This window comes from Notamacropus eugenii, chromosome 2 (genome assembly GCF_028372415.1).
Source record: "Notamacropus eugenii isolate mMacEug1 chromosome 2, mMacEug1.pri_v2, whole genome shotgun sequence".
Lineage (NCBI taxonomy): Eukaryota > Metazoa > Chordata > Mammalia > Diprotodontia > Macropodidae > Notamacropus > Notamacropus eugenii.
This window is the reverse complement of record NC_092873.1, coordinates 230,720,804-230,734,462: the sequence shown is the minus strand read 5'-3', so window position 1 is coordinate 230,734,462 and position 13,659 is coordinate 230,720,804. Positions and strand designations below refer to the sequence as shown.

General features: G+C 39.0%; 1 protein-coding gene across 9 annotated transcripts in view; it reads left to right on the top strand.

Annotated features, from left to right (window-relative positions):
* The window catches only part of HIVEP2 (HIVEP zinc finger 2), a 275,611-nt gene that overhangs the window by 242,428 nt on the left and 19,524 nt on the right, over positions 1 to 13,659 (top strand). For all 9 annotated transcript variants that reach the window (XM_072643485.1, XM_072643484.1, XM_072643482.1 and 6 more), the window contains 3 exons: positions 372 to 416; positions 1,947 to 7,538; positions 9,863 to 10,017. In XM_072643485.1, the coding sequence (XP_072499586.1) occupies positions 2,160 to 7,538; positions 9,863 to 10,017 (5,534 nt within the window). In that variant the 5' untranslated portion in view covers positions 372 to 416; positions 1,947 to 2,159. The remainder of the gene's footprint in view (positions 1 to 371; positions 417 to 1,946; positions 7,539 to 9,862; positions 10,018 to 13,659) is intronic.

The following is a 13,659-nucleotide window of genomic DNA, read 5'->3' as shown; positions in this document are numbered from 1 at the left end:
GTAAGATCTTTTGGTCTGGCAATGTGAATTATTCTGTAGCAGCATCTTCATTGTACCTTATTACAATTCTTAGGGCAACTATTAGTTTATTTGAATAGTAGCTCAAGGAGCAGTCTTAATAGTCTAAATCTAAAAACTATACTGACTTTTAAGTCATTCTTAGAAATATTTTCTATATGAGGTTTACATCTTTGGTTATAGAAATTGAGTTATATTTCTTAAGTAACTTTATGATACTTTGAGTGGTTAGAGTTCTGTATCTGTCAGCATTGTCCATCTTTACAAATTTAATTTTCAAGTGAAGTTATTATACATTGCTGCCACGAATAACTTGGACAGTATTTCCTAATTGTATTTATTTTTGTTCCTAGGAAGCAACAAGACAATCATGTACATTGCACCTCTAAAATATGCAGGTAAGAATTTTAATTATTTAAAAATTAATCTTTGTTCCAACTGTAGTTTCTTATAATACCTATAACCCTGCAAGCCTATGATAAATTTCCTCAGATTCCCTTTTATTTTGTTCCAGGAAAAGTAGACTCCCTCCTTTCAAAAAAGCATTTTAAAATTCTTCTATTGTATATTGAGTTTGCTTGTATGTATGTGTGTATATACATACAGTCTGTGTGTGTATATGCCTGTATGTCAGTTAATCAATCAGAAAAGCATTTATTCAGCAACTGTAATGTGTTAGTTTGGGTGATGGTAATAAATTGGAAAAGAAACAGTTCTTGCTCTCCAGAAGCTTATATTTTACTTGAGGAGAATGCAGTGTATTCATAGAAAATTAAATTCAGGTTATATACAAATAATTAAAAAGGGATTTGTGTTGGGGAAACTGGCAATATGGTCAGTTAGGAAGGAAAATAGCAGTTCTAAGTCAGAGACTTAGGAAAGGTAGTGGGCAACCGTTATAGATTAATGGAGGTGGTAGATGCAGTGTTGTACTGGGAACAAGCAGAAGACTTTAGCTTGGCCATAAATGGGAGAAAAGAGTACTCAGCCTTGAAAGGCTGTAGCAACATTGCAAAGGACTTCAAATACCAAACAGAGGGTTTTGTATTTAATCTGAGAGGCAACCTGTACTTTGGGAATGTCAGTTTGTCAGTTGTGTGGATTGGAGAGAAACAGATTCAAGGTAATAAGACTAATTAGGAGGCTAGATGATGAGGGTCTGAACTGGGATTATTGTGGTGTGAGTAGAGAAAAAGGAATTGATTGTGAAAGAATTTGAGAAAGTAGAATAAAAATTAATAAATTAATAAATGTTTATTGACTAACTAACTGGGTATAGAGAGAATGAAAAGGTGACTTTAAGGTTGCAGACCTGGAAAGCTAGAAGAATGGTGTCATCCTTGGCCAAAATGGGGAAGCTATGGGTAGGGGCTATTTTGGGTGAAAGACAGTGAGTTTTGTTTTGAACGTAATGAATTTGAATATCCCAGGAGTGAATAGCTAGCAGCTAATTGAAAATATAAAGATCAGAGCTCAGGCAAGAAATCAAGGCTAGACACATAGATATGAGTCATGTGCATAGAAGTGACAATTATACTCACAGGAGCTGTTGAGATTACCTAGAGAATATTATCAATATCATTTATTATTGTTAATAATTATTATTATTAATGTAAAATAGTTGGAGATTAAAGACATTTGAGAAAAGATTAACTTAAAAAAAAAAGCAACAGATGACTAAGATAAATTGACTTTTTTCCCATTATAGTCCCTTCCTTTTCTCTTTCAGAGAGGGAGATCCCTTACTGAACAACTCCCTATGTCAGTAATCCAGTCCCTATCAAAAATATATTGTTTATGTTCCGATCTGATTTAAAATTAGAAACCTAGCTTATAATCTGTATCAAAACTGATCATTTGGAAATTGCTTTATCTTTTTAGATAGTTGCTTATCATGCCAATGCCTTTGTTTTTTCGTCTTTCTTTAGGTCATTGCATCTTAGTGAGAATAGCAACTGAAACTTCACTCTAACTGAGCTACAAGAATCCTGCTGGACTAATTCTTCACCTCGGTATTTCATCACAGCAGAAAATACTCCAACTCCATGAGAACACTTTGTAGATTCCCACAGCTTTCTGATGGAACTTCTTTCAATGCAAAGGACTGTCTTATTGCATGATTCCAGAGACATTGCCATCTAATGCCTATAGATTACTGTGTAGAAGGCTCCAAGGAGAAAGAGACACCAGTAAATTTTCAGAGTCCCTGGAAAAATGGGAGCAACAAAGATTTAAAAAGCACAGCTTTGGACACACTCCATGTGTGTGCACAGCTTTCAAGTGAACTAGCACTTAAGACCGTGTGTAACAAAATGGACTCTGGGGACACAGCTATAGGGCAAAAAGTTACCTCGAGGTCTGGAGAAGCTGCTAAAGTACCGAGTAGATGGAGACAAGAACCATCAGCTGTTATTAAGATGAGCACTTTTGGCAATCCAGAAGGACAGAGGCAACCACAAATAGATCCTGAACAAATCGGAAACACAGCATCAGCACAACTTTTTGGTTCTGGGAAACTGGCATCATCTCCTGAAACTGTTCATCAGGCTATAGAGAAGCCGTATCCGCCACACCGCCCAAGTCCTTACGCATGCCAACATTCACTTTCTTTTCCTCAACATTCATTGCCACAGGGGTTCATGCACAGTGGTACCAAGCAGCATCAGAGCCTAGAAGGCCATCATCCATGGCAGTTTCCTGGCCACATGCAGTCCATCTCCTCTGAGGACTTATTTCCTTTTCCTATCCATGGCCACAGTGGAGGCTTTGCCAGAAAAAAGATTCCCAGCCTGAACCCTGCTTATAGCCAATACGCACAGAAAAGTTTAGAACAATCAGATGATGCTCACAAGAAGGAGCACAAACCCAAAAAACCTGGCAAGTACATTTGCCCCTACTGTAGCAGGGCTTGTGCCAAACCAAGTGTATTGAAAAAACACATTAGGTCCCACACTGGTGAACGGCCGTACCCTTGTGTACCTTGTGGTTTCTCTTTTAAGACAAAAAGCAATTTATACAAGCACAGGAAATCACATGCCCATGCAATTAAGGCAGGACTCGTCCCTTTCACAGAGTCAGCCGTATCTAAATTGGACCTAGAGGCCAGTTTTATTGATGTGGAAGCAGAAATACATTCTGATGGTGAGCAGAGCACAGATACCGATGAGGAAAGCTCCTTATTTGTGGACCGGCCTGGCAACCTGAGTCCGGGACCATCCATCCCATTGGATATTGCTAGTAGAAGTGGCTATCATGGGTCTTTGGAAGAACCCTTAGGAGGTCCAATGAAGGTGCCCATTTTGATAATTCCCAAAAGTGGGATTCCATTAGGTAGTGAAAGCTCCCAGTATGTTGGCTCTGATGCACTACCGACTCCATCCTTAAGTACTAAAGTGGATGACTCTCATACTGTTAAGCAGAAACTTGCACTAAGACTTTCTGAGAAGAAAGGACAAGATTCTGAGCCATCTCTAAACCTCCTGAGCCCCCATAGCAAAGGAAGCACTGATTCTGGTTACTTCTCCCGCTCAGAAAGTGCAGAACAGCAGATAAGCCCCCCAAACACAAATGCCAAGTCTTACGAAGAAATCATCTTTGGAAAGTACTGTCGGATAAGTCCGAGAAATGCACTTAGTGTCACAACATCGGGTCAGGAGCGCACCATGATGGGTAGAAAGAGTATAATGGAACCATTACCTCATGTAAACACAAGGTTAGATATCACGATGGTTGAAGATCCCACTTCACAGGTGATCCCAAGTAAGGGAGATATAATGGAACCTAGTCAACCAAGTCCTCTGAAATCCACCAAATTCAACACTGAGTCCCGACAATCCCAAACTATTCCAGGATCTCTCAAAAATGAAGGAAAATTTTATCAAACAAGTCATCAAGGTAGCTCCCCCATTCTCTTAGAAGCACCTGTAGATTCTTCGCCACTTATTAGAAGCAACTCTATGCCAACTTCTTCAGCAACTAATTTAAGTATTCCTCCATCTTTGAGAGGGAGCCACTCATTTGATGAAAGAATGACTGGTTCAGATGATGTATTTTATCCAGAGACTGTGGGAATAACCCCACATCGCATGTTAAGAAGACAAGCCGCATTTGAGTTGCCCTCAGTACAGGAGGGGCACATAGACACAGAACACCATGGGAGAATATCAAAAACCATCAGTGTTGCTTCTAATAGAATGATTGGTGAAATGGGCTCATCCCTAAAGGAAAAGAAACTGATGGCTGGTGATAGGATTGGTTATGACTATGATGTCTGTCGGAAGTCCTATAGGAAATGGGATGAATTAGAAGCAACCAAGCAGAGCTTCAGAGACATCTCATGCTTAAGTGGCTTAAAACATGGAGGGGAATATTTTATAGATCCATCATTGTCATCGCAGGTAGTACCAAACATATTTGGAGTCACGTGTGAAACCAGAAAACGCAGGAAAGAAAAGAGTGTGGGAGATGAAGAGGATACCCCAATGATTTGTGGCAGCATTCCAGGCACTCCATTGGGCATGATGTCTTCAGATTATGATCCCAAATTGCAAATGCAGGAAGGGATGAGAGGTGGATTCACTCTTTCTGGTCATGATAACCCTTCTCTTGGTCACTCTGAACGTTTTGAACCATGTAGGCCCCAGCTGCAGTCTGGAACCTCATCAGAAGAATCACCCTTAGCCACAGACTCTGAAAAGATGACAGACTCAGCAAATAGGAAACCTCCCGGAAATGTGATTTCTGTAATTCAGCACACAAACTCATTGAGCAGACCAAATTCATTTGAAAGGACTGAATCTACAGACCTTGTGGCTAGCCAGCAGGATAAAGCCTGTTCACCTTCTGAGACCTGTGAGAGTGAGATTTCAGAAGCCCCTGTGAGCCCAGAGTGTGTGCAGCAGGGGGATAGCACTGAAACAAGGGGGAAACCACCCTCATCCCAGCATCAGCATCAGCAGTCCTATCACATGCAGCCCAGGTTGGTTCGCCAGCACAACATCCAGGTCCCTGAGATCCGGGTTACTGAAGAGCCTGATAAACCAGAGAAGGAGAAAGAGGTACAGAGTAAGGAGCCAGAGAAACCTGCTGAAGAGTTCCAGTGGCCCCAGAGAAGTGAAACTCTTTCACAGCTCCCTGCTGAAAAACTACCACCAAAAAAGAAACGTTTACGTCTTGCAGACATGGAGCACTCTTCTGGAGAATCTAGCTTTGAATCCACAGGAACAAGCCTCTCTCGTAGCCCTAGCCAAGAAAGCAACTTGTCCCATAGTTCCAGCTTTTCAATGTCTTTTGAAAGAGAAGAGTCCCTTAAGCTTGTGGCACCTCCCAAACAGGATGATTTTGGGAAGCAGTCAGAGTTTTTGACTGTCCCAGCTGGCTCATACTCACTGTCTGTTCCTGGACATCACCACCAGAAGGAGATGAGGCGCTGCTCATCAGAACAAATGCCTTGTCCTCACCCGACTGAAGTTCCGGAGATCCGGAGTAAATCTTTTGATTATGGGAATCTGTCTCATGCTGCTGTGGCAGGTGCGACCCCTGCCACATTGTCCCCATCCCGAGAGAGGAAGAAATGCTTCCTGGTGCGACAGGCTTCCTTCAGTGGCTTCCCAGAAATCACTCCAGCTGAGCCAGGCATGGAACAGGGCATAAAGCAGGAACAGATGGAGCACATGCAGGCTGGTCTCAGATCTGCATGGCATCACTCATCCTCTATGCTTCTTCCTATTCTGGCAGAGGACTCTGGGAATCAGCTTGGGGCAGGTTCAACCCACCTAGCACAGCAGCCGGTTGTGCATATGGACAGTCAGGAAACTTTGAGAACTTCCCTAATCCCTCCAGCACCTTACATCTCAAGCAAACACCCATCAGAACAGCCACACTTATTTGCACATCAAGAAAATATGCCGTTTCCCCCAATTCACAATACCTTGTTTCAATTCCAGTATCCTACTGTGTGTATGGTTCACTTACCAACTCAGCAGCCTCTCTGGTGGCAGGCATGTACTGAACCTTTGCAGAGGCATTTTCCACCTCATTTTGCACTGCAGAAAAGTTATGGCAAATCCCCTTTCCAGCCAGAAATTCATGCTAGTTATCACTTAGAACATGCTGCTGACCACCTTGGAAAGAAGTCTGATGATTATGCACACACAAAAGAACAATCTTACCTGCACTATTCAGGAATGTCAGGAGAACACTCAAAGAATGCCCTTGCAAAGTTTCAGACAGACCCTAGTATCAAGTCAAGTGATATGTCCTCTGAGCAGCATTCTCAGGCTGAGTTTGATTCCTCAAACTCTGGACCTGTGCAGTCGTTACCTGGAACAGTGGTTCCTGTCAGGATTCAGACCCATGTACCATCATATGGTAGTGTCATGTACACCAGCATTTCTCAGATACTGGGGCAGAACAGCCCAGCAATTGTTATCTGCAAAGTGGATGAGACGATGACTCAAAGAACATTAGTCACCAACGCTGCCATGCAGGGAATTGGATTTAACATTGCCCAGATGTTAGGGCAACATGCAGGCTTAGAAAAATATCCTCTTTGGAAAGTACCTCAGACCTTACCTCTTGGCTTAGAGTCCTCAATCCCATTGTGTTTGGCTTCCAGCTCTGACACTGCCTCTACACTTGGTGGTAGCAAACGTATGCTTTCTCCTGCTAGTAGCTTAGAGCTCTTCATGGAAACAAAGCAGCAGAAAAGGGTGAAGGAAGAAAAAATGTATGGTCAGATTGTTGAGGAGCTGAGTGCTGTGGAACTAACCAACTCCGATATCAAAAAGGATTATTCCCGCCCCCAGAAGCCTCAGTTAGTTCGACAAGGCTGTGCATCTGAGCCAAAAGATGGTTTACAATCCGGGTCATCTTCTATGTCTTCACTATCACCCTCTTCATCTCAAGATTATCCATCTTCCAGTGTGCCATCCAGTGAGCCATTCCCACTCAGTAGGGAAAAACTTTCTAGTTTCAGTGCAACACCACCAGGGCAGAAATCCAGTGGCCCTTCTGAAGGCAAAGAATCATCAGATGAATTAGATATTGATGAGACAGCATCTGACATGAGTATGAGCCCACAGAGGTCATCCTTACCATCAGGGGATACTCAGCTTGAAGAGCAAGGGAAACAGCAGAAATTCCCTGTTGGTATGTTGGTCCAGATGGGATCTAGTCCTAGTGGGAAAATGGGAAACTCAACTATACTTCTAACAGATGTGGCAGATTTCCAGCAGATTCTTCAGTTCCCTAGTTTGCGCACGACAACTACTGTGAGTTGGTGCTTCTTAAATTATACAAAACCCAGTTATGTGCAACAAGCCACCTTCAAGTCCTCAGTTTATGCTTCATGGTGCATTAGTTCATGTAACCCAAACCCATCAGGATTGAATACCAAGACTACTTTAGCACTTCTGAGGTCCAAGCAAAAAATTACTGCAGAAATTTATACTCTGGCTGCTATGCATAGACCGGGAACTGGCAAACTCACCTCATCAAGTGCTTGGAAACAATTTGCTCAGGTAAAGAATTTCATTTTTATAAAGTATTAGAAATTGGATACTGCTAAGCAGAATAAATGGTGAAGCAAATAATGTCAGAAAATGCAAGCAGAACAAGGATCAGAGATTGGAATTGTTATGCTCCGCAGGTCATTGCGTACAGATGAATTAGGTAGTTATTGGTAGGGTGTGATCCCCAGAAGATTCCAAGTGGCTCCGAATTGCTCCTAAACCAATGTGACACAATGTTGGAAATTCCACTGTTAGATTGCCATTCTTTTAGATCCCCTTCCTTATGTTTTTTTTTTTGGAAAAGTAACATATTAGACTGTTTTTATCACTAATGCTGGGGTAGTAATAACTTATTCGTTACATTTTATTTTGAATACAAGGGCCATTGACCTTTTGAGAATTAGGTTCTAGATAGAAGTTTAAAGAAAGTTTGTAAAAGGGAGCTAAGAGGCTTCAAAGACAAAATTGTATCACTTGGGTCATAGTCTTAGACTGTAAGGGACTTTGGACATCAACGAGTCTCACCCCTTCATCTCAGAGATGAGGAAAAGTTAAGTAATTTACCTGAGGTCACACAGGGAGTGACAGAAATAGTATTGAAACTCATGACTTCTGACTTCAAAGTCAATACTCTTTCCATTTAACTCCATTTCCACTTTGCCATTACATTTTTACATAGGTCTCTTGATTCTTGGGAGCAATAATGTCTCCTATATTATTAATATATAATACATCATTATTTTACCCATTAAATTAAGTATCTTCAATATTTTAATGTTTTCTATCTACTTCATTTATTTATTCTTTCAAAAAGCATTTTATTAAATGCCTGATATGTCCCAAGCACTCTACCAGGTGCTGTGGATACTACAGGACAGAAATGAAAACATTCTTGCCGTCAGTGATTTTATTCCCCTCATTTTATTAGAGGGGAACAATATAGATTCAGGAAAGTAGACACAAATACATACACACACACAGATTTAGGGGAAGAAGTTTCTAGCGACTGGAGAGTGGGACTGGACAGGTCTCTTGAAGGGGATGGCATGAGTTGAGGCCTCAAAGGAATCTTGGAATTCTGAAGGGTGAAAATGAGGAGGGAACCTATTCCAGTCAGAGAGCACACATTATGGAAAGAGATGGAGACTAAAGAGAGAAGGTCACTTATGAGAAATAGCAGTAGTCCAGTTTGACTAGGTTGTAAAGTACATGAAGGAGAATAACATGTAGTATTCTTAGGAAGGTGGGCCAGAGCCAGATTGTGAGGGTATTTAAAAGCCAAACTGAGTATTTTATCCTAAAGGCAAGAGGGAAGCAATGGGGCTTCCTGAGCAAGGGAATGACTTGGCCTACTTCTCAAAGCTCATTTATTTCTAGCCATTTTATGATAGAACCAATTAGTTCCTCATATATAATAATATAAAGAAATATTCTTTTAAAGAGGTGTAAAACAGATGAGAAGTGAATGAAAACAGTGAGGGAGGAAATTTTTTTAAGATGTTGGTGGAACTAAAAAGATGGCAGTAGGGTTTTGACTTTTTTCTCCTTTTTTATTAAGTCTTTTTTTTCAAAATCATTATAGTATTCATAAAATAAGGCCTAAACTTAAGTATTATTAAAGCAGATGTAAAACTAAAAAACTACATATCCCTTGCCCCTTCCCTATACTCCTCTTTGCACAGTCTGGGGTTTTTATTATTGAGAAGGTATTTATTCTGACTCTATTAAGACTTCCTTCTGATTTTCTCCCTATTGCCTTTCACGCAACTTACTTGACTTTTCAGTGTGAATACCACTTGCCAGTTTTCAAAGATTACAGTAGACTCCCTTCTCTAAAGTATCTGTTTGTTGCCTTATCATAGTGTTGAGGTGAATGGAGTATGAACACAGACAGATCTTGTCAGACCCAAAGGACTTCAGGTATATAGGTGTGATAACAGACTGTTATCAGAGCCTCAGGATTCCTAAGTGCAAAGAAGCATATGTCTAGGTTGACCTGAAAGGATGATGAATTTTTTGGCTATAAAAGCTCTCATAAAGACCATCTACTAAGTCATGGAAGGGTTGTCATCATCACTGGTAGAAAGAGTACTCTGCTAAAATCGCAGTGCTTAAAACATAGAAAACTTGAAAGGTTAGACCACTCTTCTGACAATCAGTGGTTAGTTAGAACAACTGACATTACCTAAGCTGTTATCAACTCCATTTTCTTCTAAGTCAAACACTATATGCATCCCTTTAAAAAATTTCAAAAGTGTAAGTAACTGGGAACATGTATTTGACTTACGTCTTGGCACAGATGTGTCAACTGATTCTTTGTTTCTGTCCTACAGATGAAACCTGAAGCATCATTTTTATTTGGCAGCAAACTTGAAAGGAAACTAGTAGGAAGTATCCTAAAAGAAAGAGGGAAAGGAGATATTCATGGAGATAAAGATATTGTATCCAAACAAACTGAGCCAATCCGAATTAAAATCTTTGAAGGAGGGTAAGGAAACCTAAATGAAAATACGAAATCAGTTCAGTTGTGTTTCAAGGTAAATGCCCTTCCCTGGGCAAGACTTTGAGAGAAAAGGAGTTCCTATGTGCCTACCCGGTTTGGAAATAGAATATATTACTTTTCAATGCACAGCTCAACAGTATTTGTACAATTAGTATTGTAGTCAGAAAGATAATGAAGTCAATGCCCTTATTTTAAGGTCTGCTGTGCTATTAATGCAAATATGCTTGTTATATATGTTACGAGCATCCTCTCTAAATTATCATAGTGCCCCTTTAAGGGGGGAAATTGGTGAAATTGATGAGCTTTTGATGACCTCTGGCTTTGTTTTTCTGTAACATTCTTCTCGCATGTATCTTTTTACTTTTAATTGAAATATTTTGTGCTGCTTAAAATAATTAAAATCATGCACACTTATTTTTAGACAATAAAGTAGTCATATATTTGAAAATGTTGACTTTTTAAATCCATAGATATTTGTTATAATAATAGAAACCATCTTAAACTGTATGTAGTCCCTAAGGTACCTTACGTAGGTAAATATATATGTGTAATTGTACTATACATTTTGGTAGAAATATCTCACCAATCATATGCTATAAAATTAAAAGCAGAGCATTATAGCAAAATCAAATTTTAGTGCATTAACAATTATTGGAATTTCAGTATAACTAGCCTTAGATTTACAATAAGTATATGTTTCACATTGTATTTTCCCTGAGTTCATTTAAATTATATTGGAGTAACTAGAATTGTGTTTTTTTGCATAAACCTGTAAAATGTTAACTGTTCAAATATCCGATATGGTTATTTCTTTCATAGTTCTTAGCACCTCATGGGGTAAACTACTTAGAGAGGTCAGGAAGCTTTTGTTTTTATGCTAGGCTTTCCACTTCGATATCTTTGTGCACCTAGCATTTCTCACACTAAAACAAGTGTTTATGTATGCTCCATGAAGGTTTTATAATTTGAATCTGTTTTTAAATCTCTCACCTTCTGACACAAAGGAGAGAACTGTAGCTTTTATCCTTCTCCAGAGACTGAGGGTCACTAACTGAATCAACACTCCCACATTCAACAGTCTTCTCCATAGTAGTGCATTTGCACTCCTAGCTTAGAGAGACCTTCCAGTAGAGTTGCTGTATGCTTTGGACAGCCACATCTCCACTAAGGAAGGAAGCTAGAGTATATGTGCATATTTTATCACTGTGTTTTGATCATCCAAAAAGACTATGCATGCTCATGTTTCATTTTCTCCTCCCTTTCATTAGTCTATACAATGGGCCATATCCTTATCATTTCCCTAATTAGGGTCTTAACCTGAACATGATAGTGACCAGGTTTATATTTCAAGAAATATGTACCTCCTTTTGGGAATAGGTTTTGGGAGGGGGGTGTGTTTTGTTATACAGAAGTATTCATTTATTTTTGATGTTGTCCAGTTTCTTATGTTGACTTTTGACAGATTTGACTTTGCACAATGACACTGGTCAGAATATTTTTATATTCATTTTCATTAGTTAGTTAATTCCTTTATGAAATGCAACATATTGATCCTGTGACATTATGTTTCCAGTCTCTCATTTGTACAGGTTAACCATTATATATTGCTAAGAATTATGTAATTTTTTTACTGTACCCAAAAGGTTAATAATGTATTATATTAAAATATATATGAATAATTATTATGTATTATAATTCGTATTATATTTAAGTATATTATATTAATATAATATTATATTACTTTCATGGTAAAAATGTATATTCCATTTTCTATAATGATAGGACCATACTGGGCTTGAAGTGCTTCTCCCTGGAGAAAATTAACTTTTTCTAGTACCACTTCCTTGGGTCTTACTCCCTCAGCACACTTCATTGAGTTAGTGATAATGTTTTATGAGACTAAAAAATCTAGCTATCCCAATAATTTAATGGCAACGCATTTATATTAGTTTAGAGAAGGAGTTCAGAATATCTTGGTATCTAGGGACAAGAGCTGCTTGGACTTCTCATATAAAGGAGTTGGGAAGCATTTAAGAAAGCTCAGCTGCATAGCTAGTTGATAATTCCTTTGTCTACAGTTTGCTAAAAATTCTGCCTATTAATCAATCAACAAGCATCAATTCATTACTGCCTACATGACAGGCACTGCGATAGGGTCCTGCTCGTGGCAAAAAGGCTTTACAACTTAATGTCTGTTTAGTAGCTGATGTGAAGTAACATCTGTAGTAAGATGAGTGGTTTTGAGGAGTCTGTGAATTTCACCTGGAAGCCCTAGGATTTGGAGAACTATTGAGACTGAATTCCCTTTGTTGGTTTTGATAGTTTCTTCAGAGCAGAAAGGAGGGTCGGGGTGGAAGGGAGGGATGATAATGCTATGGTTCAGGGAAGAGGCTTTTGATCTTTTCTGTGTGTACCATGGATGCCTTAGCAATCTGGTAAAGTTTATAGATCCCTTCTGAGAATCATCTTTTTAAGCAATGAAAGGAAATGTTAAATTTTAGTTAGTTGTTAGTGAGAATAAAGAAATATTTTCCTCTGTCTTTGTTCATAGACTCCCTGAAGTCTACACACATATAGCCAAGAGGGATCCATGGCTCCCCGATTAAGAACCTGTGTTCTAGTGCAAAAATAAAGACTTTGAAAATTCAAAATTTGTAATTCTAGTACCTCTCACAAAACATACCAAGGATGAAAGTGTTGAGGGATTTTATATATCATTTTCCTCTCTGAAATTAACAAAAAATGTGCTTCCATAGTAATATATCTAGAATTATCAGCCAGACAATTCTATTTTGGATTCTCCAGTATAGTGCTTGAGACCTAGTGAATGTTTTAATAAATGCTTGTTGATTCAGAGATAAGGATTAAAAGTGGCTAATAAGTAGAATATTTAGTGAACAACTGCTATGCACTCTGATATTTCATGTTTATCTCCTTCTGGGTCAAAAGTAGGGGTTAACCCCTCAAAGCTTCAGGAAATTCATGGAGAGTTGTGAGGGAAATGTTTCCCCACCAGTTTTCATTATGTAATAGTTTCTTCAAAAAAGTCTTTTGAAATTTAGGAGACCCTTTCCTAAGGACTTCTATTCTATCAGGGAAGAGCTGATCAAATCTGCAGACAACAGTTGGTGAGCTAAGCAACCTCAGTCAATTTAAGCTGGCAGTTTGCTGAGAGTTACCGTGTTGCCAGGATTTCAAAAATAGAGTGAAGAGTTGAGATGAAGAATTCTATTATCGGTTAGACTACTTTTAGCAAATTTACTGGTGTGTGTGTGTGTGTGTGTGTGTGTACTCAGTGTTTTACATGCACATTTCAGAAAATATCATTGCATTAAAAGAGAATATATATGAGCATATATATGTTTAAATATGTTTGCATATTTTATTTGTTGCCTACTGTCTTAAGGCTGTCCTGGCAGCCAAAAACAATAATGCATAAATTCCCAGCCTTTCACTTCAGTGAACTTATTTACAAATCTGGATCCTGCATATCCATATTCATTTATATAGTCATAGTCAGAATGACTTTTATTTTGATATTTAAGCCAATACACTTATGGGATATAACAAGTGTATAAAGGAAGTAGTTTTCAGTAAGGTAACATTCCATTCCAGTGCCGTAGTCAG